The following is a 20,233-nucleotide window of genomic DNA, read 5'->3' as shown; positions in this document are numbered from 1 at the left end:
TGGAAGTGCCGAAGGAAAATAAGTGTGTGATTGGTACTCTCCCTCTTTCGGCTGGAGCTGAGAGCCTCGATTAAGGTCAATACTATGAATTCACATCGTCTTCCACATTCGCTGAGAATGCTCTACTGACCCCGCTCGCCTCACACTGGCTAGTTTAGAGATCATAGACCGGAAATTTCAAGCTTGTTATCGGTGGTCGACTGCCTGACATGAACTCGTCGGTGTGAACCATGTGAGCTACGCCCGGCCGTCGGCCGTGATCATAGGGGTCTGTTCGTCAACGAGGGCTCGCTCCGTTCCTTTACTTCGTCATTAAGGTTGGTTAAAGGGCGGGCGGATCTATTGGCAGTCTGGAGTTTATGCCGCAACTGATGATCCTCAACCATCTGCGTGCGTGGCCTCCGTGTTTGCAAAAGGGGTAGTAGGAGATTGAGGGCAGAACTCGATAGTTCAGAGCAATGTGGATCCCTAAACCACAACGGTACCTATGTGTTTCTATCAGATACCCAAGCCTCTCAGCCTCTATAGAGCTTGTGGCACGACATAAGATCTCAAATGTGGGTTGTAGTGTGAACTGCTTGGTTCATTCGAAGCTTGTGGCTGCGTCTGCAGCCACCTTATCCTCCAGCGGCAGGTATCTCGGGAGGTATGTACCGTGGTATCAGCCACCTGTCTAATTATCTCTACAAGCTTGAAACCCATTTTACAAAATCTAAAGCACGGTAACCATTGCCCTTCTGTCGAATCTTCAAGCCTAAAGGTCTCGGAGATCGACATTTCTTAAAGGACTGTACCCATTACGCCGGCGGCAAAGTCCTTGAAGAACTGTCCAATATTGCAGGCATCGCTCTTGGTGATCTACTTGGTACAAAAGTCCTTGTGCTGCGGTATTATATAAGAGAAGTAGTAACCAGAGTACGACTGAAAACGGATGGAGGCGAGCTGATCCGTTATTAACTCGATGTGCTGTACCTCTAGGGTGAATTTCGCCTTGCCCTCCTTCATCCTCTCAATATTCTACACAGAATATACCGACCATCAGGCCAAACCATCAATCGAGGAAGCCATTCGCAATGATGTCCCTCTGCCACCAATACCGGTCGGAGAGAGCTCCAGGGAAAAGAATCTGCACAATGCGACTGAATCTGCCCATCAGGTTGATTTCCCGAGAGTCTTGCAACTGGGGCGCGTCTACTTCACCTCAGTGTTTACTACTTCTATTAAGTTTCACAGACTACCTAACTCTATGTTATTGCTCAAGAAGTCATTTGTGTGTGTTGGTTTCATGGTGAACCCTCAATGCGCTCCAGGAGCAGGCTGCCACCAAGTTTAGTGTCCCAAATGTCCCGACGACATAGGGCCAGATTATTAAACGCTTGTCATGCGATTCAACCCAGAATATCCGAAACAGCTGGACGTATCGGTCCATGAAAAACATCATCGTGTTTTGAATCAGAGAGTTTGAGACATTGGTAGTACAGTTGTCTGTCTGAGGGCTCGTATCATAGCGTCGAGGGGCAGGGGATCGCCTTTTTGTTACGAGCCTCAAAGAATCCATTCTGTTCTCACACGAGTACCACTCCGTAGCTTCTTCCTTCAGGCAGCATTCCCAGCCCTGAGTAATAAGCGTTCATCCAGCCTTACTTCCTGAGCTTATGACAACGTAAGGCGTTATGAAAGCCGTTGATGGGCACACTAACAAGATCATGTCGTATAGACGGCGTATAGACGGTCTCTTGGTCTGCCTCGTCAAAGCCAGTCTCATGTCGTCTCCTTTTCTACGTTCGTATCCCTTGGCATAGGTCTAATTTCTGCCCAGTACGACTATGGGCAGCACCGTAGCGCCGATACATCGTTCTTGTGGAGACATGAGGACTTATCGGCCTTGAAACTAACTCTTGTTCTTTCCTGTTGATGAGCTTTCCCTCCTGCTATTCCATGTATATCACACGGAAAATGCTGAAAGCCCCTCATTGGGAATTTTGAGGACCTTGCGGTACTCGTAGTATGTATTTCTCTTTCCGTGAATGAAGCCACAGTGGTTTATGACGGAGCGGCTCATGCATGGCGTCAATAGCCAGTGAACACGGGAGCTTAAGAGGGACAGAAAGCGATGTAAGAGTTTCCACAGTCTGTAATCGAGAAAATACAAAGTTCTGTCTCCAAAGGTACGAAAACACTAGTGTATCAAACTTTGAGCCACGAAGGCCGTCGAGGCTGGCGTTCACCACCAAACTCAAATCTGTCGTGGCTACAATGGTGTCAACCGGCGTCCATCGTTGAGAACCTCTCATCTGAAAAGACAAGCCGTCTGGCTGCCTGGAAGCGAAAAACGACATATGTCCCAATGACCCCTGTCGCGTCGATACACGTCTAACAACCTTTTCCCGTCACGTTCATGTCTCTTTCGGGGCCCTGATCGGTCTTGTGATGTTTCTCCATCAGTGCCCTCCAAATACCGAACCTTTTCATCGTACATAGGTAGCAAGTGATATCTCCAGAGCTTTGACAGCCCTGTCCCGCCATGTACCGTTCAAGCCATCAGCAAAAGTTGAATCCAGGACAGCAACCCTGTGGACTACTCAACCACTGCATCCCACAGCTTGTTTCTATCCAAGTACTTAAGCCCGTCTTTTGCCAGACATTTCCTCTTCTCTTTCTTCTTCTGTCATCTTCTCTTACATATGTAACCTCAATCTATCTTGTAGACAACAACCATCTGGAACAAAGCTCAAGATGAAAGACATCACCATCCTGGCCAGCATCCTGCTGGTCTCCTTCGGTCCCTCCCTCATCAACGCCGAGGCCAGTCTCCCTCCGCGGCCCACGAACGTGATCGAGGGTGCCTCCCTCTCGGCAATCCCCCCCGCGATCATCTACGAGCTTTTCGGACCGAAGGAAAGCAATACCCAGACCCTCGATGCCCAGGAGCCTCAACCTACGGTCCCCGTCAAGGAGAAACCTTCCACTCTCCTCATCCACCAAGGTCCCCTAGACGTACACCACGAGGCCCGCAAGCCACAGAGAACCAAGACCCAGATCAGCTCAGAGATAGACGAGACCGCCGAGCCCCCCCTCTGCACGCACGGCAAATGCCCCAAAGAGATGGAGGTCCCCCAGACCCTTGAGCCTAGACAGATGGAGTTTGGCCATGGTGGAAAAGCTACGGACGACGCCGACGATTCTCGCCCCTGCCTTTACGGAGAATGCCCCCCTAAGATCCCCAAAAAGATCTGCACATGGCACAAATGCCCCGGCGATGCAATGGAGGTCCCCCGGACCCTTGAGCCTAGACAGCAGGAGTCTAGCCAAGTGACACCCTCTGCGGAAACGACCGCCGATTCTTACCTCTGCACACACAGAGACTGCCCCTTTCAGAGTGGGCGCTGGGCGGAGGTGGAAGCTACCAAGACCCTCGAGCCTAGACAGCAGGAGACGGGCGCCGTGGAGTCTTCCACCGACGATACCGCCGATTCCTACCACAAAGATAGCCCCAAGAGACGTGCGTGCCTGTCGAAGAAGCTGTCCAAGCTAGCGGCCACCAAGACCCTTGCACCCAGACAACTGGTGACTGGCGAGCCCTCTGCGGACGAAGAGGAGGAGAATGAGGATGAGTACTACATCCCTCCGCCCCAACGTATCCGGACGTCCAGATGCAAGGGTAAGGGCAGGCACAGGAGGACCACTTCCACCACGGTGACTACTTCATCTACCACTTCGTCTACCACCAGCACCGTCACACCGACTTCCACCACCAGCTCGAGCTCCTCTTCTACCACCACCACCTCCTCGTCCTCTACTTCCACTTCCACCACGGCACCCGATGACCATGTCACGCGAACCACTACGGTTACCGTGACGGCGAACCCGGGCTACAGCCCGACTTACATCTTGAGCCCGTACCCCACGACCTTCCGCAAGATTGTAGCTTGAATGCTGTCCACCGAGATGTTTAAAGTCGACCCATCCTCGAAGTAAGAAATATGTCGAATTCGCCGTCGTCTCTGATGCTGATGGTCTGGGTTTGGGAGACTACTATCGAAAGTGTGGAGCTAATGAGGGATGTTCGTTTATTTATCTTCGAGTGTAATGAAGTTCAGTCAACAAAGAAAACATGGTGTACTTGGTGTTTCGTTTGCCAGAGTCTTAGCTGAATCAGTCCCTTTAGTCTTGTTACGCTTGGTGAGATAGCTCATAGTGAATTCAAGTATCGTTCTCAGTAATTTCGGATGATGTCCATGCGTTGGACATTTAATATGATCAAGTCCTCGTCAACAAGGGGAGGTTGCCCAAAGCCGTGGAACGCGATCGCATGACGAATAGGCATGTCTATTTTAAATTTTGACGATGAAACCTATCTACACAGGTAGCCAAGACTGACAAGGTGCACCAAGGACACGATCACTACCCCATCTCAAGCATCTCCATCCATAGTTGATTGTATTGGCGGTGACGGTGTGAACGTGTCAATTTCGCGGTGAAATTGCACAGTACGCAGCTAATGTTAGCCGAGTCAATGAGCCGACCAAGCATAATCTTTTTTCCTTCTCAACGTACTTTTTTTTCTGAGAGACTGAAAAGCTTTGCCCAGCAATTAAGTTGCCTTAGTGAGGATAGTTCTTGATGTAGGAATTGCCCGTAGACCCCAAATTTGCAACCGCCTCTTCTAGTCTTTAACTAGAGCCAAGTTGTCGGGACGTCGGGGGCCAAATTTGTGCGCCGGATTCTCCACGACAAGGAGGCGGAGAAACGCGGAGAAATGCTGGAGCCGCTGTGGCTTTTTTTGCTCGGCTCCGGTCTGGCACCTACACAGAAGACAAAAGGTGATGTGTAGTCGAGTAATTCATCAGCCCAAGGTCTTAGTTGACTTGACTCAGGGACTTAAGCTAGCACTGCCAAGAGTCTAGGTACTGATCAAAATCAACGTAGTTGGACTTTGAGTCGGTGAATTGTGCCATGAGCAGAGGACTTGTCAATGCCCTGATCACAACACCGCGAAAGCGCCTTGAACAACACGACCTTTGCATGTTCGGCTTCCGTGACTAGGTGATTCGGAACTCGGGTGTTTACCAAACATCCTCCACTACACCACATTGATCCCCTCGTCCCCTCGGGAGTTGACCGCACCCAACAACCCCGGAGCCGTTCCTCACGAGTCTTGTCAAAACTTCTCTATTTCTCCCCCACACCACTCAACCCCAAATCCCTCCACAATGCTCCCCAAGTGCCAGGGTAGGGCCGATTCTTGCGGAGCGTTTGCGGGGTAGACCAACCCAGCCCATTGGATCGGACCTGTCATGCCATGCTACTCTGCCGTTCTGTCTCCATCGACGACAAATAAGCTACTGATTTTTTTTCTTCTTCATCAAGCATCATGGTCTTCCTGGCCCCAGGCTTGGCATCCATGGCTTTGGTACGGAGTACTGCGGCGAACGACCGCTTCGGACTTCTTCTTCCTCTCTTCGTGACGTAGCCCACTCCTCTAGCTTGGAGGCCATCCCCCCCCGGCCGGCCTTGGTCTCGTAGCATGACGCCGGGATCACCACCCTAGAGGGGGTCGAGCCATGGTGGGCTTCATCTCACAGCATGGAGAACGACCTGGGGCTCCAATGTCCGACCTTCTCCCGGTCCCGCAGTCCATGGCCAAAGTACATAATGTCCAAGAGCTGCCCTGCTCCTCGGTGACCTGACGAGACGACAGCTCAGCAGCGTACGCTCGTCAAGACATCGTCGGTCACATACGCAGCATAGCACCCGGATAAACACCATGACCCGAGTCAACCTGCTCGCCGCCCTCTCCACGGCCTGCGTCACGGCGTCCGCCCTGGTCCCGAGACAGGCCGTCCCGGACAACACCACCACCGGCACCGTCCCCACCGTAGACCTCAAGAACGGCTCCTACTATGGCGTCTATAATGGACCCCATGACCAGGACTTCTTCCTCGGCATGCCGTACGCCCAACCCCCCGTCGACAACCTCCGCTTCCGCGTCCCTCAACCCTTGAACTCGTCCTGGGACGGCACCCGTAACGCGACGGAGTACTCCCCGCTCTGCTTCGGCTACGGAAGCGACACCTGGGTCCTCGGCAACCACGTATCAGAAGACTGCCTAACCGTCAACGTCGTCCGCCCCCACGGCGTCGCCGCCGACGCGAAGCTCCCCGTCGCGGTATGGATCCACGGAGGCGGCCTCACCAACGGCGGCAGCGCCGACCCGCGCTACAACCTCTCCTTCATCGTCGAGCAAGGGGTCAGGATGGGCTCCCCCTTTGTCGCCGCCAGCATCAACTACCGCCTCCACGCCTGGGGCTTCCTCTGGAGCGACGAGATGAAGGCCGAGGGCGCGGGCAACCTCGGCTTCCGCGACCAGCGCCTGGCCCTGCGCTGGGTCCAGGAGAACATTGCCGCGTTCGGAGGCGACCCGGCGCACGTCACCCTCTGGAGCGAGAGCGCCGGCTCCCGCAGCGTAGCCTCGCAGATGCTGGCCTACGGCGGCCGGGACGAGGGCCTCTACCGCGCCGCGATCCTGCAGAGTGGCACCGGTCTCGGCACAGACTTTGGCGAGGTCGAGGCGTCGTCGTCCTCTGCGGCTACGTGGCAGGACTACTACGACACCATCGTCAACAAGACAGACTGCTCCGCGGCAGCCGACACCCTCTCCTGCCTTCGCACCGTTCCGGCCTGGACTCTTAGCGACGTGCTCAACGCCACGACCACGAACCCGGCCTTCACCGGCGTCGTCGACGGCGAGTTCCTCGAGGCGGCGCGCCACGAGCTCATCAACGAGGGCAAGTTTACGCGCGTGCCGCTGCTCATCGGCGCCAACTCGGACGAGGGCACGCAGTTTGGTATCAAGGGCGTCAACACCACAGCGCAGTGGCAATCGTACCTCCGCTCCGGCGGGGCGGGTAACCTCACGATCGAGGTGCTCTCGGCGCTGTACCCCGATATCCCGCGCCTTGGCACACCGGCGACGCTCAACGGTCGACCAACGGGATCGCAGGCGAATTTCGGAGCCATGTGGAAGCGTGTGAATGCCTTCGCTGGCGACCGCGCGCAACACGGTCCCAGGCGGTTCTTTGCGCGCAACTGGGCTGGACCGAGGGCAAACCAGAGCGTGTACTCGTACAACTTCAACGTGCTCGTCAACGGCATGACGCCCGCCGAGGGCGTGAACCACTTCCAGGAGGTCGCGTTTGTGTTCAACAACACGGGCGGGTTGGGATACGAGACGGCGGTGGCGGTGAATCCTTTCGAGGGCAAGCCAGAGACGTACAAGGCGCTGGCGGAGATTATGTCGAGGATGTGGGTTGGGTTCATCACCAAGGGGGATCCGAATGCCAATGCTGGCGCGACGGGTGTGCGGTGGCCGAGGTACGATGTTGAGAACCCTGAGATTATGGGTTTCGATGTCAATGTTACGGACTTGGTCCATGTTCAGCCGGATACATATCGCGCTGAGCCGATTGAGTATTTGATTCAGAAGCTCTGGTCGTGAAAGTCATGTGTTGGATAACTCTAGGAGAGGTTACGGGTAATTAAAATATATAATGTTTTCTACACGCTTGAAGAGAAGTGTGAGAGGTGATGGTGGTGCTCTTATCCCTTGAAACTGAGCGGCACGTTCCGCAGTCCACAAAATGAACGGAACTCGCTTGGGAGAGCAGGCAGGCATGAAGAGAGAGGCAGGTATCTCGTCTTCCAATCTGAGGAGGCTCTTCAGGTACCTAAGGTACAGACAGACATAATGGAGTAACCTCGCCTCGGCATAAAATGTAAAGCTTCCCTCTTTATCTCACGGGAACGACGGATGCGGGCATGCAACACGTCTTCCCGAATCGCAAATCTGATATATAGAACTTACTCCGGCCTCAGTTGCCGTTCAACTGACGAGCCGGTAGCTTAGAACTATCTTCGCACGCAAGTTTTCAAAATCGCTGCCAAGTATGACAAGGCAAGGCAAGCAGCTGTAGTCATGTTTTTGGTCTGCTACTATGGCCCGGAAGCCTAATACAATGTCAGGCTGATTCGAAAGTCAGTCAACCATCAGTTTCTAAGTTTAGTTTCTTTAATGTGACACACCTCTTGGCTTTTCATATGTTCTAAGTCTGTGGGCTCTCTTCGATGAGTTATGTTAATCGAATACGGGTTGGTTATACAAGTAAAGCAGACCCTAACAGGTGTATTCCTCGATGCCATCGCACAAAGTGGTTAACATCTCGGGGTCTTCTACAACTATGGCAATCAAACTCAACACCACATGGAGACTTATCTGTGAAAATAACAATGCTACACTGATATTTAATCTGACCTCACGCCACCGGAAACAGACATTAAAGCGCCGAGTATTACTCAATGCTTCATAGGTCATATGAAAATCAAACTAGAGGAATATATTACTAATTCATTGCCGAACCCCTTCTAACTGCAGCCTCCTAGAGTTAGATGTATGGCTCTGGTCCTCGTCTCCGTAATGCCTTTTTAGATTTCAGTCCTGTGACGAGGATATCTCAACAACCCCTTTCAGCCCCTTACCCAAAGCATAACGGCCCTTCTGCACGGCTTGAGATCTGAACGATAGGAAGCCAGCCACATACCTGTATGTACGTACACCATAGAGTCAGAGCCTTTCTCTGTACCAAAACCAATATCATGCCGTTCAAGGCAGTTCGGGATATCATATGCGCGGTCGACGGGCCCCGGGGAAGGTGAGAAGCCAGTCACTGCAGCAAAACATGAATGCGGCTGCTTCTCTCTACTTCGCACACTTCCCCATCCCGAGTCGAGCTTTTCGCTTGGCGTGGGCTGCTCCGTCCCAGCTTTCGAAGCTCACCTCTTCAATCCAAACCGTCACGTCACCCACCTCAACCCACAAAAAGCAACATCAACAAAAGTCAAAAACATACAACACCAGGTATTCGCTTGTCGTCACCGACCCAACTACTGATCCGGCCCTCATTGGCTTATCTATGGGAGAGCGGACGGGATCCCGAGTTTTCCAATGGGTATGGTCGTATGTGTTAGGACGAGGGCATCGTGATACTCAAGTCGCCAGACACCAACACCAAGCGGATGCAGTCACAACCCGCACTCGTGCGAATGTGAGTCGCTGCCGTGTTTCCCAACGGCATCATCTACAAAGACTTGTGGCGACGAAAAAAGTGTCGATGTAATAGCAGTGGAGCAGATCCTCCGGCTCCGCTTTCTCCTCTGACTGTCGGTGTGTGCATACGTGACTTCTATCCTGTGCGGATCGTGTTCTTGCTCTGTAGTATAGAAGTTGACTGGAATACGACTCACCGTGATCCCTACGTCTTGAGATGGTTCTGCTTTCCATTAGCCGTGCTGGAATACTCTGTAAAGAACCACGGTCTGGCGATGACTGCGGCCTCTGCTCGCATGGGCTTCCGCCATACTGAAAATAGGCATTGAAAGCAACGAGCGGTGCTCAAACTATAAGGCCAACACTTTCATTTGATAAATGTAAAAAATATCTCACAGGTGAGAGCGCGGATAGTTGGGCGTTGAGCAACACCATCGAGAGACGCCGTACAGCCAGCTTTGCCTCCGCGTCTCGGAGACCAATTGTCGTCCGATGGGTGCCGCGCCGGCCCGCGGATGGCCAGTGCAAAAGATAACAGGCAACTCGGGCTGGTGACGGCAAAAGGACTGAGCCTCTGAGCGTCGGAGCTCGGTGAGAGTCCGTACACTTTTTCGTCCATGGATATTCTCTGCTCCTCCGACTGGAGAGGGTCCCGAACTCCCACCGTTCCGAAAGTGCCCCGCCGGCACCGTCATGTGTAATCGTCAAAGTCGCAGCGGGCAGCTCGCAATCGAGTCAGTGGCAGTTCTTTAGCAGATGAGGATTTTCTTGGGCTCCGTGTCCGACTGTTGACGCCGGGTGATGCGCGAACCATGATACGCAAGTACCACTCGAGCCAGGGTAGGAGAAATGGGGTCATGCCTGATCGTTTCTGGGTCTATCAGCGTGCCGGAGCCACGTTCGGCGCAAACGCTCTGACATTTCTAGCCAGAGTGGACAACGGTGTAACATCGTTGCTCGTCTGCTTGCGAAGAATCGGACATTAGAAAGACCCAAAGAGGTCAACAGAGCCAAAATTCAAGGAGCCCACAATAGACCCATGATAAAAATATCATGTTTTGGAGATAAGCGCGGCTGATGCAGCCTGGAGGAAACAAAATCCTGAGGTACCTGCATCTCCGTACCGGCAAAAGGGAATGTGTTTCCATGAAATGTTTCAACGCCCTTGCTTGCAGACCCAGGCAGCGGGGACGAACTTTCTTGCCTCGTGCTGCGTGCCAGGCTCTTGGTGTGGGCTGCATGAAACGATCCGTATCCTTGATAGGCACTTTCCGTATGATAAGCTACGATAATTCATACGATCAAGCGGGAAAGCTCAAATTTTCTCGCCCAATTCTAACCAATTGTCCCTGGTCTCGGGCTAGAGCAGAAAAAGCTTCTTGTGCGCGGGACCTTTGACGATGAGAAGAAGACGGGAAAATGCGAAATAGGGGTTGCCTGGTCTGGCTCTTCGTTGGATGGGGGCGGCCAGGGACCACCACGCGCTCAAGGATCAAGGATTGTGGGCCATGGTCGTGGGGATTGGTGCTAGCGGCCTGCCTGCATGCGAGGAGATTCGGAATGGAGCCGGTTTCCCGTTTGGGAATCCAATGTTTCTCGCTTGAACGAGAAGTTGAGAACGCGATAGGTAACCGTACGTGAGACTGGGCTAGGGCAGAATGGCTTGTCAGGACTCAGCATCGAGTAAGGTTGTCAATACGTGCCGTTGACTCGTGATGAAGGACGATCTTTCGCGCACCATGGACGTGGCCGTCGCATGAAATTTGAATACGGATACCTAGCGTTGTGGTCTTGAGCCTTGCGGCGATCGCTACATGAAAAAGCCCCGAGACCTAGTCGAATAGCCATGCTGTCAACGGTAGGCGGCCTCGCTGGACCAAAGTCTGAAAACCGGATCAGAGGCGGGAGTAGAGGAGGGGACGTTTGACGTTTGTTGGAAAGGCGGCGAGTTGTAATGCAGCTTCCCTTGAGTGTCCCCATCTGCGGCAGATGAACCCCGGTTGACTTTGACTGCTGAAACGGGATTATTAGCGACACGGCTCGGCGCAACGGCGCCTCGAGCGTTTGCTTGGTCTGCCGGACAGTCGAGCATACCGGACCAATTGAGACGGGTTTACATCTGTGTAGGGAAGTTATGGAGCTTCAAACCGAGGCCGGCTCGTGGCCGGATTGCTAGGATGGTTGAGACTGAGAGAAGGAGACGCCCCGTGGGCGGAGATGGGTGGTTGTGATCTGCTAGCTCGGGAACGGACCCAAATCATGGTATTAGGCGGCGCGCGGCGTGAACATGGGAGTCAAAAATGGCCGAGAGAGGAAACTTGGAAGACATGGTTTGGCATTTGCTGGACCCAGCAAAATCGAGACAGAGGAACGTAAATGTTTGACAAATGACTGTGGTGTTGTTCCGAGGAATGCTCATGTAGATGACAATCCGATGTGGCCGGCGTATACCTGCGCATCGTATTAGAGGAGAAGCGAACAGCGGATGGAATTGCAGCGTGCCAGGCAAACCTGTCGAGACGCGCCGATATGCATCCATTAGACCTCGGTCGTGATATGTACTTCGTATGGTGTGCAGCAGGCAGTGTGCCACTGTGTACGAAGTAGTGCAGCCAAGAGGGTGTCGTGCAAGTTGTGCTAGTGCAGGTTCACGGACAATTTCCCTGCAGGCGTCGACTTGGTGCATCTTGAATCGTGTTTCTCTTGCATATCAGTGGTTGTGAAGCCAAGCTTTTCATGTCCATCCCGCAGCGTAGAGGGGAGGGTGGTGAGAGTGTGACAACCACGGCACAGTCGAGAGTATGGCACTAGGTACTCCGTATGTAGGTATGGACATTCGAGAGCTTGCAGTTCTAAATCACTTGGCACAAGAGCAAAGAAAGCCCCTGCTGCCAGCCTACCAGTGACAGGCTCTGTGACTCGAGAGGCAGCGCCGATCATGCTGAATGTTTGACGTCTGGGCCGGATGGGATAAATTTGCAGAAAGTCGATAATGCGAACTCTAAGATTACGTGTTGCATGTCGGGAAATATGCACTTAGGTAAGCAATGTTCATGCACCAGACACTGACATCCAAGCTGGAAGGCACGTCGGAGGAGTGGAGGGGAAGGGACCTTCCATCCGGATACCCAAGGAAGGGACGGAGTACTTGAGGAAGTTGGGTGGGCAAGAACCAATGGAAGTGACCGCGGAAGGAAGATGCAGGCACGGTTGGTGCCCGGGCATTGGAAATGGCAGGCAGGTGCAAGTGCAATTGCCAATGTCAGTGTCATTTTCGCACCCTCGGTCCCCCGTTTTCGTCTTGTACTTACGAAGTACCTCGTACATTGTAAGGTAAGGTAACTTGGGTTGAAATTTGACAAGCTGCACCTGTGCTCTTTACCTTACTTTTCTTGCCTGCCGTAATGAGGTAAATCTTCGCACGGTTGGAAGGGGCGTCTTATGTAAGGAAACAGCAGAGTGCCAGAGCTATCCAGAATGGGGCACAGATGTTGATAAAGGTCCAGCCCGGCGCCTCAATCTGGCATCTCAAACTGCCATCCCAGCAATGCGGAATGCTAGGTTCAGGTCGCTTGCCCGAACAGAACAGAACACCAACCTGAAGCAATGGGGCCCTGGGGTTCATTTATCTATGAGGGAAACTCCAAGGGAGCAGAAGAAGAAAAGCAGAGGGGATCGGAGATGCGTCTAAGTGTTCTGCCAATCTGCTTCGTGCGGACTTTGGTCACTGGAGACAGAGGGAGAGGAAGAAAAAAAAAAAAAGAACAGCGGAAGAAAAGACGAAGAAACCGAGTTGGCAGGCGCATCCTTGTCAGATCCCACACTTGCGTACCCGGACACCTCTAGGGGCTCCAAGGTGAGTGCGACGCCATCCCACCCGTCAAGGAACGACCTAGCAGTCCTGGTCAACTCACAGTTTCTCACTGAGGTGACAAACACGCAAAATGCTAGACCCCTGCAGGACATCTCAAATCCAATCCAATCCAGCCCAGTTGAACCAGAACAGTCCAATCCCAATGCACAATCCCGCCATCCAACGCCCACGCCAGCACCAAGCACCAAGCACCAAGCACCAAACAGAAGAAGCACCGGCAAGCAAAGGAACCAAGGTCCAAAGTCCAAGGTCCAAGGGCGCTCTCCCACAGCATCCCGTCCCCAATGGTCCAGTCCACTTCCCATTTGACCCCCGACCTGCCGTTCCATTCTTCTACTCCACCCTCCCCGGGCCTCTCTTCCTCTCTTGGGCCTACTTTCTTTCTCAATCGCCGTCTCGTGTCGTTTCGTCTCTGGCCGCTGCAGTTCCACGTCCTTTGGAGCCCAACTCGATTCGACTTCAAGTAGAACCAGCACCGCTGTTTGCGCCGTGTCTGTCCATTTGCCTAGGACACTTCAGTCTTCCCCTTACGACTGCTCAGCCTATGGCTACGATTCAAGGCCAACTCAAACATCATCGTGGCTCAATACAACCGCCTTCGACCTCTTGGTATTACGGATACCTAGAGACCCAATTCGAATCCCAGCACGGCGGCAATACATAGCCCGAACCTGCTGCACTACTTCGTACACGACCACTACCTTCCTTACCTGCTTCGTACTCCCTACTGCGTACCCTGCATTTATACGAGTACCTGGTACACTGCATCGCCTGTCCACCATTCCGCCTGGCGGCCTGCTCCTTCGTGCGCCACCGCACAAGACGAATACCCAATCTCGCTCTGAAGCATACCCTGCATGCTGCCCGTCTTGTCACCAACCTCGACATTCATTCACTCTCAAGCTCTCAAGACCCTTCACAACTCGGCTCCGTTTTCCATACAAAATTCACCATATCAGCGGATCCCTCCCTACCGCTCCCCGAATCCCAGACTTTCTTGCGTCGCACTCGCTCGCTCCTCGTCCACCACATCCACGCTGTCCCACCAGACCCCAACCCGCACTCGCACTGGGTCCGATTCGACTCCCCCTGCTGCTCTGTCCAACGACACACGCCACGGGGCGAACCGCACTCACTGCCTGTCACGCGTTCGTTTGTCGAGCTGGCTGCTGGCGGATCCTGCAATTGCCATTTGCAAACCTCGCCTTTCAAACGGACCCATCCTGGCCCAACCTCGCCTTTGCATCAACAAAGTCAATTGATGACACAAACCCTCTAATCCGCATCACCGCCCACCATGCCTTCCACCGGTTCGAAACGATTCGAGCTCCCCAAGCTTGACTTCAAGTTCGGCTCCTTGACCGAGGGAACCAACATCCCCCCGCCGCTCCCCAGCCCCGTCCAGGAGGTCCCCACGCCTCCCCAGACCCCGCGTGTGAGCGAAACCAAGGACTCCGGTTCTGCCGTCAAGGAGAAGGTCGAGAACAAGACAAATGGTCATGCAGCAGCAGTTCCAGGCTCGCCTGCCACCACCAATGGTACGAAAGGATTCTCGGATGACACACCACTCTCTCCAGCAGCGTCAAGCAGACAAGGCAGCATCCGTCGTCTCTTCAGCCGGACATTACTGAACCAAGCATATGCAGAAGGCGAAACCCAGTCCGCCCACAACCGTCCCATGAGCCGTAGTCAAGGCAGCATCATCGACGAGAAGAAATCGAAGCGAAGCAGCGGCTGGTTCAAGAGGCTGAGAACCAGCGAATCCTCCCCGCCACAAAAACGATCCAGTGTCGTCTACGAGCATCCCAACGTCAGCGAGACGAGCAGCCAAACGCAGAGCAAGCCTCAGATCCCTCAGGCACAGGCGCAGGCACCTCAGGTCCAAGGGCCTCCGCCACCCATGATCCCCGAGCTAAGCGCCCTCCAGGCCAGGCTGGATGTAAGGGACGGGGGCAGTCTCGGAGACGACTTATTCAAGAACATTAAATAATTACTGACTAGATGCGGACAACCCCCGACACTAGTCATGACTGCTATATACAGAGCTGCCGGTTTTTGGAGTCGGGAACCGGCTTCTTTGTCGAATGCGAAAGAAAAAAGAAAAAGAAAACCACCTCATATGCGCCGACGAGCGAACGACCGAATCCGAACGGATGCACCAATACGATTTCCTAGCGTTTCTTGAGTTAAACTTCATTTCGAGCCAGAGCTGGGGACGAAGAGGCGGAGATGGGACGAAGCAGATGTGGAAAGGAGCGGAGGCAAGATTGGAAGAAGTTATGCAAGATACCCAGCTCGCGCCGCGGGCTCATTCTGACATACGATGTTTACACTTTCTTTATTTTGTGTGTTTCTCTTCATCTCATTGCGCTGTCTGGAAAAAACAGGCACCATGGGCCCCGAATCTCTTTTCCTTGTGGGCTTGTTGGTCAAACCCTTTCCTACTCTACGACTTACCTTCTAATGTACATGTTTGTGTTTACGGGTTTGATGGAGAAGCTTGTGGGAGTTGAGAAGTGGTGGCGAGGCTGACGACCGATAGCGGAACGAGGAACGAGGAACAACTCGGGCTCGCGTCAGCCTTTGCATGGCAAAAAGAAGGACGCAACTACCAAATGGCAAAGATGCTTTGGGCTTAGCCACGATGGCTGGAAACGCCAGACCACGGAGCATTTGGCCAAGTGCATCCTGATGCCGCTGGTGCTTATGTGGCAACAGCAGCAGTAATAGAGACTACATTTTACGACCGTCTGATTTCGACATGTTGACTTTTGATTCATCAAGATGACCTCGATATTCTGTACATGTGAGGATATCCGTCGACTCGTAAAGACTTACACAACGAGCCGAACTTTGGTGAGAAAGGAGATTGATGGCAGATGGACCCCGCGTCATCCGAACCTGACGCTATGGCCCCTTGAACACATCATGTGGCGAGAGGCTTGCATCTGCAGGTTGTTTTGGCGCGCAGAAGAGCCTAGCAAGGCCATGGCTACCTAGTTTTTTTCTGCTGGAGAAAGATGCTGCAGCAAAGCAGATCGCTAGAACATGTCACCATGCATTCTCGACCGTCCACTCGAAACTCACTTGTACCTGTGAGGAATAGCGCGTCTGTCAGGCGTTCTTTCGTGCCGGGCAGACTCCTCCCGCATCCCCCGTGAGTCCGTTGAATATCCGGAGCCGCCGCTTCATGTTTCGGTGCCTTGGAACGGCGTCCGTCCCCTTTTGGCCGGAGCTGCGGGTGGTGATGGTGGGAAAGCTCGAGCCAATCGCGGAAACGGCGGGACCACACCACCACTCCCCCCCCCCCCTTTCCGTGCGCCGTGCGCCGTGCACTTTTCCAGGGGACGGCGCTAGTGGGCTGATTCGTCGGCCCGTGGTGGGAGGGGACGTCATTGTGAGATTGGAGCTCCAGGTCACCCGTTTGCCGAGCCAGAGCCGGGACCTGCAGCTTTGGAGCTGCGGTTTTTTTTTTTGGGTTGTCCACTTCCCACAACCACCACTCTTGCGTCATTGTGCCAATTGCCAACTTACTTACTGTTCACGGCTGGACAGATACATACATATGATAATGGCGGCAAGCTTGCGCACAAACACCGCGACGACGGCGCTTCGGCCGCTGACCTCGGCGCTACGACCGGCTGCGGGCCGACAGGCGGCGCAGTACCTCCCCCGTGTTGCGCGACGATACAAGTCCGGTCCGTACGGGTATACACAGGCCAAGGCGCTCGTGTTCTCCAAGGAGGGCGAGCCCAGCGACGTTTTGCAGTACGTAGACAGCCTGCTAACCCTCCATTCGAAACGAATAGACAACAAGAACTGACGCTTTCTTCCAACGCAGACTACACACACACTCCATCTCCCCCTCGATCCCCTCCTCCGCCGTCCTCCTCCGCGCCCTCGCGGCCCCGATCAACCCGGCCGACATCAACACCGTCCAGGGCACATACGGCGCCAAACCCCCCTTTACACAACTCATCGGCACGCCCGAGCCCTCTGCGATCCCCGGAAACGAGGGCGTATTCGAGGTCGTGTCGGTGGGATCCAAGGATTCGGGTTTGAGCAAGGGGGATTGGGTCATCCCCAATGCCAGCTCGTTTGGGACGTGGCGCACGCATGCTGTGGCCGAGGCGAAAGATGTGATGAAGGTTAGCAGGGAGGGGTTGACGCCTACGCAGGTTGCTACCGTGAGCGTGAATCCGTGCACGGCGTATCGGATTTTGAGGACGTATGGGCCCGGGGAGATACGGAAGGGGAGTGATGGTGGGATGAAGGCTCTTGATCCTGGGTCGGGGGGGTGGTTTATTCAGAATGGGGCGAATAGCGGCGTTGGAAGGGCGGCGGTGCAGCTGGGCAAGTTGTGGGGGTTGCGGAGTATCAATGTCGTCCGGGAGCGGGAGACGGCTGCCGAGACGGAGGCGCTGAAGGAGGAGTTGACGGGGTTGGGCGCCACCGTCGTGGTCACGGAGAAGGAGTTTCTGTCGCGGGAGTGGCGGGATCGGCTTGCGGAGCTGACGCGCGGCGGGAGGGAGCAGGTCGGTCTGGGGCTGAACTGCGTGGGCGGGAAGTCTGCCACGGCGGTGGCGAGGAGTTTGGGGGAGAGCGGGACGATGGTTTCGTATGGTGGGATGGCGAGGCAGCCGGTCATGTTGCCTACGGGGCTGTTGATCTTCAAGGATATTAGGTTTGTCGGGTTCTGGCTGAGTAAGTGGAACGAGAGGGATCCGACGGGGAGGAAGTTTGCGATTGAGGACGTGTTGGGGATGATTCGGGAGGGGAGGTTTAGGGATGTGCCGGTTGAGGAGGTTGGGTGGGAATGGGGTACTGAGGAGGGGGTTTTGAAGAGTGCTGTTCAGGGGGCGCTTGGTGGGTTTAGGAAGGGGAAGGGGGTTTTTGTTTTTGGGGAGACGTGAGAGGTGTGATGGGTGAGAATTGAGGTTGAAGTGCTGTAGGATATGGGATTAGAGGGTGCAGATGAAGCCTGGATGACGGGCGGTGGTCTACGAGGAAGTATGTCGTACGAATAGCTTGAACGCTGGCGTGGCTCATGAAAAGAGGCCTTGGTGAGGCCAAACTAGATTCGCCACGCCCATGGCTTAAGGCCTCGAGTGTGGTTGTATTTGTCTTGAGTCTTTCGAAAAGCTAAAAGACGTGATGGTACCGGAACAATGCTAGAGATGGAGGTATTGGTACTCTTGACAATCCTTCGCTCTTGGGTCTGCCACTCATAAACATCACTCTGTTCGTGACGGGAATAACGAAGCAAGATAAGATGATCCCCTTCAAAGTTCCTAGGAACCGATAACCTACCCGTCCTGATGGTGACTCTGGCTACTGCTGTTCCTGAAGAGTGTACTCGAGCTCGATTGAGGTCTTTCCCTACTTGTGGGATGCGGCGGCTGGGAGAGATACTCGATGAGAGTTTGAACAGGTCAACAAAGACTAATAAACAGTCATTCACGTATTTATTTATTCTCTCAGTCATTCACGTATGTCTCCCATCATTGGGACATAATGATGATGCTCTCTCCATTGATTTCTAAGCGTCAAGATGCCAATACGTTGAGTTGTCATCGGGCCACTGAGTACCAAGACAAAAATCTAAGTGATTTTCCGAGATGGTGCTAGGAACACACACTCAATTGAGATTCAGGCTTCATTTTAGATTTATGAGAAACGTCACGGGAACTACAGGGACGGTTCCTGTGTGTGACTGTTGGCGAAACGTCCAGGCATTTGCTTTCCCCATCTGCGATGAATCGAGAATTCCGATCTGAGATGGAAAAGGATTCATACGTACTCGGCACGCTGAGATACTAGACTTCGTATAAGATAACAGTGAGAGCGCTCAGTTGAGGCTACGGGTGTCCGTAGGGTTCGAAGCATAGATTGAGCCACGTCCTCGAGTCAAGACACGAGCAATTGTACACTTCATGGGAAGATCTCATAGCTCGCTTATCTTGCGAGGATGAGGCCTTTCCGCCTGCGGCTCTATCGATGATATATCACCATCGCAGATGAAGGGATGAATCTCACGCGTAAAGTCGGTTTGGAGGATGAATCAGAAGCGGGTGAATAGACTGCGCGTGGATGAACCGCCTTGCTGAGTAGTCATCTGGTACGGCTGAGATACCCTGGCAAGGACACATGAAGCGGCTCATTTTGTCTGCAACACAGACAAACATCGGGACCGATACAGGCTAGAGCTCGAAGAGTCCGCAGGAGCAATTCAGACTCCAGCTCGGAGTCGACGGCATAAAACATTTCGACGAGCAAGGGTGACGTACATCTTATGATAATTAGCGGTGTAAGGATCGAACGCGTTGCCCGTCATATTGGACCAATACACTTGTTTGAGCCTCCATTGATGCATTCTATATTGGTATCAAGAAGCCTCTACTTGTGACATGTTCACAATCACCGTTGTCACGACATGGAACCCATCGGGCCATCTACACCATCATTCTTTGCCACAGCATAGAGCTCGGCTCGACGAAATCTATCGCAAAAGGAACTCCTCGCTTCCTCGAAGTCAATTCATGCAGAAAAAGTCAAAGTTCAATAGACAGACCGGGTCTATTATGCACAGAACCACTTCAGGATGCGGCTGTTCACACGATAATAAAACGAGCAGCTCACGACACTCACAAGAGAAAGCCTTCGGACCATGACGCGGGACAAGGCGGCGAGAAGACACTTGACTGTCCATTAGAGCAGAGGATATGAAAGACGGCCCCGAATAGCATACACGAGGAGAGTGAAATTGGGTAAAGAGTGAACGTCCCCCATGGTCATGATAACAAGTTCTCTCCTGATTGAATGCGTCAAAACGCGTACGAATGTGAGCGACGCTCTTTATGGGAGCCAGGGAGCAGTACGGTGAGAATATAATTCATCTAGCAATGGCCAGAGCCGGATTCAACGTCAATGTCACGCTCATGTGAGGCTCATTTGGTGCCACGAGAAGTTACTAAAGTTCTGCAAACCAGCGTTCTATCTGATCTGACGTCCAACGCCAAAATGAAATGTTCCTGAGAGAGCTCTGGATATGAAAGAGAGTCATCATGACGAGCAATCTGTGGCGAGAAGCGAGAAGGCGCGTTCTTCCGCTTTGCAGCACGAATCTAGCGAGTGGCCTTTAACACTCGAGCGGAGAGATTGTCAACTTCCAGCGAAATATCTAAACGTTGGCCATCATGATGATGCAAAATGGGAGACTCGCTCCGGGGTCATTTACAACAATAGGAAAAAAAGAC

The 20,233-nt window shown here is 53.4% G+C and overlaps 7 protein-coding genes across 7 annotated transcripts; 6 read left to right on the top strand and 1 right to left on the bottom strand.

Annotated features, from left to right (window-relative positions):
* Positions 1–2,321: 2,321 nt before the first annotated feature.
* Positions 2,322–4,223, top strand: BDP55DRAFT_641764 (uncharacterized protein; the record flags this gene model as incomplete). Its single annotated transcript, XM_060573418.1, has 1 exon — positions 2,322–4,223. A coding segment is annotated over exon 1 (1,192 nt), but the record flags the coding sequence as incomplete, so codon positions are not given.
* Positions 4,224–5,194: 971 nt separating this feature from the next.
* On the bottom strand, positions 5,195–5,648 carry BDP55DRAFT_22761 (uncharacterized protein). The gene has a single exon (XM_060566123.1). The coding sequence runs from the start codon at positions 5,527–5,529 to the stop codon at positions 5,296–5,298; it is 234 nt and encodes a 77-aa protein (XP_060437252.1). The 5' UTR covers positions 5,530–5,648; the 3' UTR covers positions 5,195–5,295.
* BDP55DRAFT_641761 (carboxylesterase) lies at positions 5,329–7,562 on the top strand. The gene has a single exon (XM_060573417.1). The coding sequence runs from the start codon at positions 5,768–5,770 to the stop codon at positions 7,496–7,498; it is 1,731 nt and encodes a 576-aa protein (XP_060437251.1). The 5' UTR covers positions 5,329–5,767; the 3' UTR covers positions 7,499–7,562.
* Positions 7,563–8,735: 1,173 nt separating this feature from the next.
* On the top strand, positions 8,736–9,432 carry BDP55DRAFT_625708 (uncharacterized protein; the record flags this gene model as incomplete). Its single annotated transcript, XM_060571516.1, is given in 3 exon segments — positions 8,736–9,005; positions 9,025–9,101; positions 9,273–9,432. 3 exon segments carry the CDS (start codon positions 8,736–8,738, stop codon positions 9,430–9,432), a joined length of 507 nt encoding a protein of 168 aa, XP_060437250.1.
* Positions 9,433–12,920: 3,488 nt separating this feature from the next.
* Positions 12,921–13,957, top strand: BDP55DRAFT_22702 (uncharacterized protein). The gene has a single exon (XM_060566120.1). The coding sequence runs from the start codon at positions 13,048–13,050 to the stop codon at positions 13,639–13,641; it is 594 nt and encodes a 197-aa protein (XP_060437249.1). The 5' UTR covers positions 12,921–13,047; the 3' UTR covers positions 13,642–13,957.
* A 317-nt stretch (positions 13,958–14,274) lies between these two features.
* On the top strand, positions 14,275–14,967 carry BDP55DRAFT_689277 (uncharacterized protein; the record flags this gene model as incomplete). The annotated part of the gene is made up of 1 exon (XM_060576723.1): positions 14,275–14,967. The coding sequence occupies one exon, from the start codon at positions 14,275–14,277 to the stop codon at positions 14,965–14,967; it is 693 nt and encodes a 230-aa protein (XP_060437248.1).
* A 1,581-nt stretch (positions 14,968–16,548) lies between these two features.
* BDP55DRAFT_539080 (zinc-binding dehydrogenase) lies at positions 16,549–17,890 on the top strand (the record flags this gene model as incomplete). Its single annotated transcript, XM_060568001.1, has 2 exons — positions 16,549–16,745; positions 16,819–17,890. The coding sequence occupies 2 exons, from the start codon at positions 16,549–16,551 to the stop codon at positions 17,888–17,890; spliced, it is 1,269 nt and encodes a 422-aa protein (XP_060437247.1).
* Positions 17,891–20,233: the final 2,343 nt, after the last annotated feature.

This window comes from Colletotrichum godetiae, assembly GCF_030913485.1.
Source record: "Colletotrichum godetiae strain CBS 193.32 chromosome Unknown BDP55scaffold_1, whole genome shotgun sequence".
Classification (NCBI taxonomy): Eukaryota; Fungi; Ascomycota; class Sordariomycetes; order Glomerellales; family Glomerellaceae; genus Colletotrichum; species Colletotrichum godetiae.
The sequence above is the reverse complement of the archived record's forward strand: the minus strand, read 5'-3'. Positions and strand labels throughout refer to the sequence as shown.

Bases quoted from the DNA above. Each gene is read 5' to 3' on its own strand.
- BDP55DRAFT_641761 (XM_060573417.1), top strand. From the start codon at position 5,768: ATGACCCGAGTCAACCTGCTCGCCGCCCTCTCCACGGCCTGCGTCACG.
- BDP55DRAFT_22761 (XM_060566123.1), bottom strand. From the start codon at position 5,529: ATGCTACGAGACCAAGGCCGGCCGGGGGGGGATGGCCTCCAAGCTAGA.
- BDP55DRAFT_22702 (XM_060566120.1), top strand. From the start codon at position 13,048: ATGCTAGACCCCTGCAGGACATCTCAAATCCAATCCAATCCAGCCCAG.